At 36.2% G+C, this 1,058-nt stretch overlaps 1 protein-coding gene across 1 annotated transcript in view; it reads left to right on the top strand.

The window, feature by feature from the left end:
• The window catches only part of LOC122254428 (translation initiation factor eIF2 assembly protein), a 6,101-nt gene continuing 5,043 nt past the window's right edge, over nt 1-1,058 (top strand). Inside the window, exon 1 of the mRNA XM_043018111.2 lies at nt 1-185. Within this exon, the coding sequence (XP_042874045.1) occupies nt 112-185 (74 nt within the window). The 5' untranslated portion in view covers nt 1-111. The remainder of the gene's footprint in view (nt 186-1,058) is intronic.

The raw sequence follows: 1,058 nt of genomic DNA, 5'->3' as shown, positions 1-1,058 counted from the left end.
TACCCAGAGTTACTCATGTAAACAAACTCTGCATTTCGTCAGATAATCTCTCTCCTCCGAGTGAATAGGACTTCCGCGTGAGCCATAACTGCGAATTGTAATTAAAACAAGATGAAGGTTAACGATGTTCTGGCTTGTAGTTTCCCATCGTGGTATGAAAAATTCAAGAAGTGTACTATAAAGAGGTATGTAGTTTCTAATGGTATTTTTGTTACGGGGGTCAATGTTGAGTAGTAATTGATCAATGAGAGGGAAGTTAGAATTACAGTGTGACTTTAAGATCCTTTAAAACAGTTGCCTTATCCGTTTTTCATGTTTATTTAAAGGCTAGAGTAGATGAATGTGAAGGCTGTCAATATTCATATGGTGACATTTTGAAGAAATCTTATTCCATATCGTCATACATTGTGTATTATATAAATATAGTATGTATGTATGCACAAGAGAAAGTGTTTGTGTGAATGGCAAGAGGCAAATAAACAGAAAGAAAATTAGTTCCTCATGTATGTGTATGGTAGCGTTGATGAATGGGTGTTTTTGAGAAATGACAGACGTAGAGGACAGTATGGAAAGTATGGTAACTGCGCACCCTAGATTTTTTACAGTTACACATTCCACAACTGGATGATTTTTGTACAACCATTGGTAGATTGAGGTGCAATCAGTAGATTTGGGTTGCTGCCATTCTTTGTAAATATAATTTGATTGCCTGCAATAAAATGTTCTTGGGACAAGGAATACTTGTAAAGTAAATCTTAGAAGTTATAACTAATTCAGGAATTTTGACTAGTTCACCCTTGATATGTTAACCACTACACACTTCACACTTCACACTTTTTTCATGCACACCTGAGATCTCCTTACTTTCCATTCAGGCATACAGACATTAGTAATAGAGAGCTTGTGTGTGGTGTGGTGTGTGATAGGTAAGTGTTACCAATAACTTGCTTTAAGAATTTAATCTAAATCCAATTGATACTTTCTGTGACTTGCAATTGAGAGAAAGATAGAGAGAGAGAGAGAGAGAGAGAGAGAGAGAGAGAGAGAGAGAGAGAGAG

The sequence above is a fragment of the Penaeus japonicus genome, unplaced genomic scaffold (genome assembly GCF_977035675.1).
Source record: "Penaeus japonicus unplaced genomic scaffold, GWHDUDI00000001_assembly GWHDUDI00000005, whole genome shotgun sequence".
Lineage (NCBI taxonomy): Eukaryota > Metazoa > Arthropoda > Malacostraca > Decapoda > Penaeidae > Penaeus > Penaeus japonicus.
The sequence above is the reverse complement of the archived record's forward strand: the minus strand, read 5'-3'. Positions and strand labels throughout refer to the sequence as shown.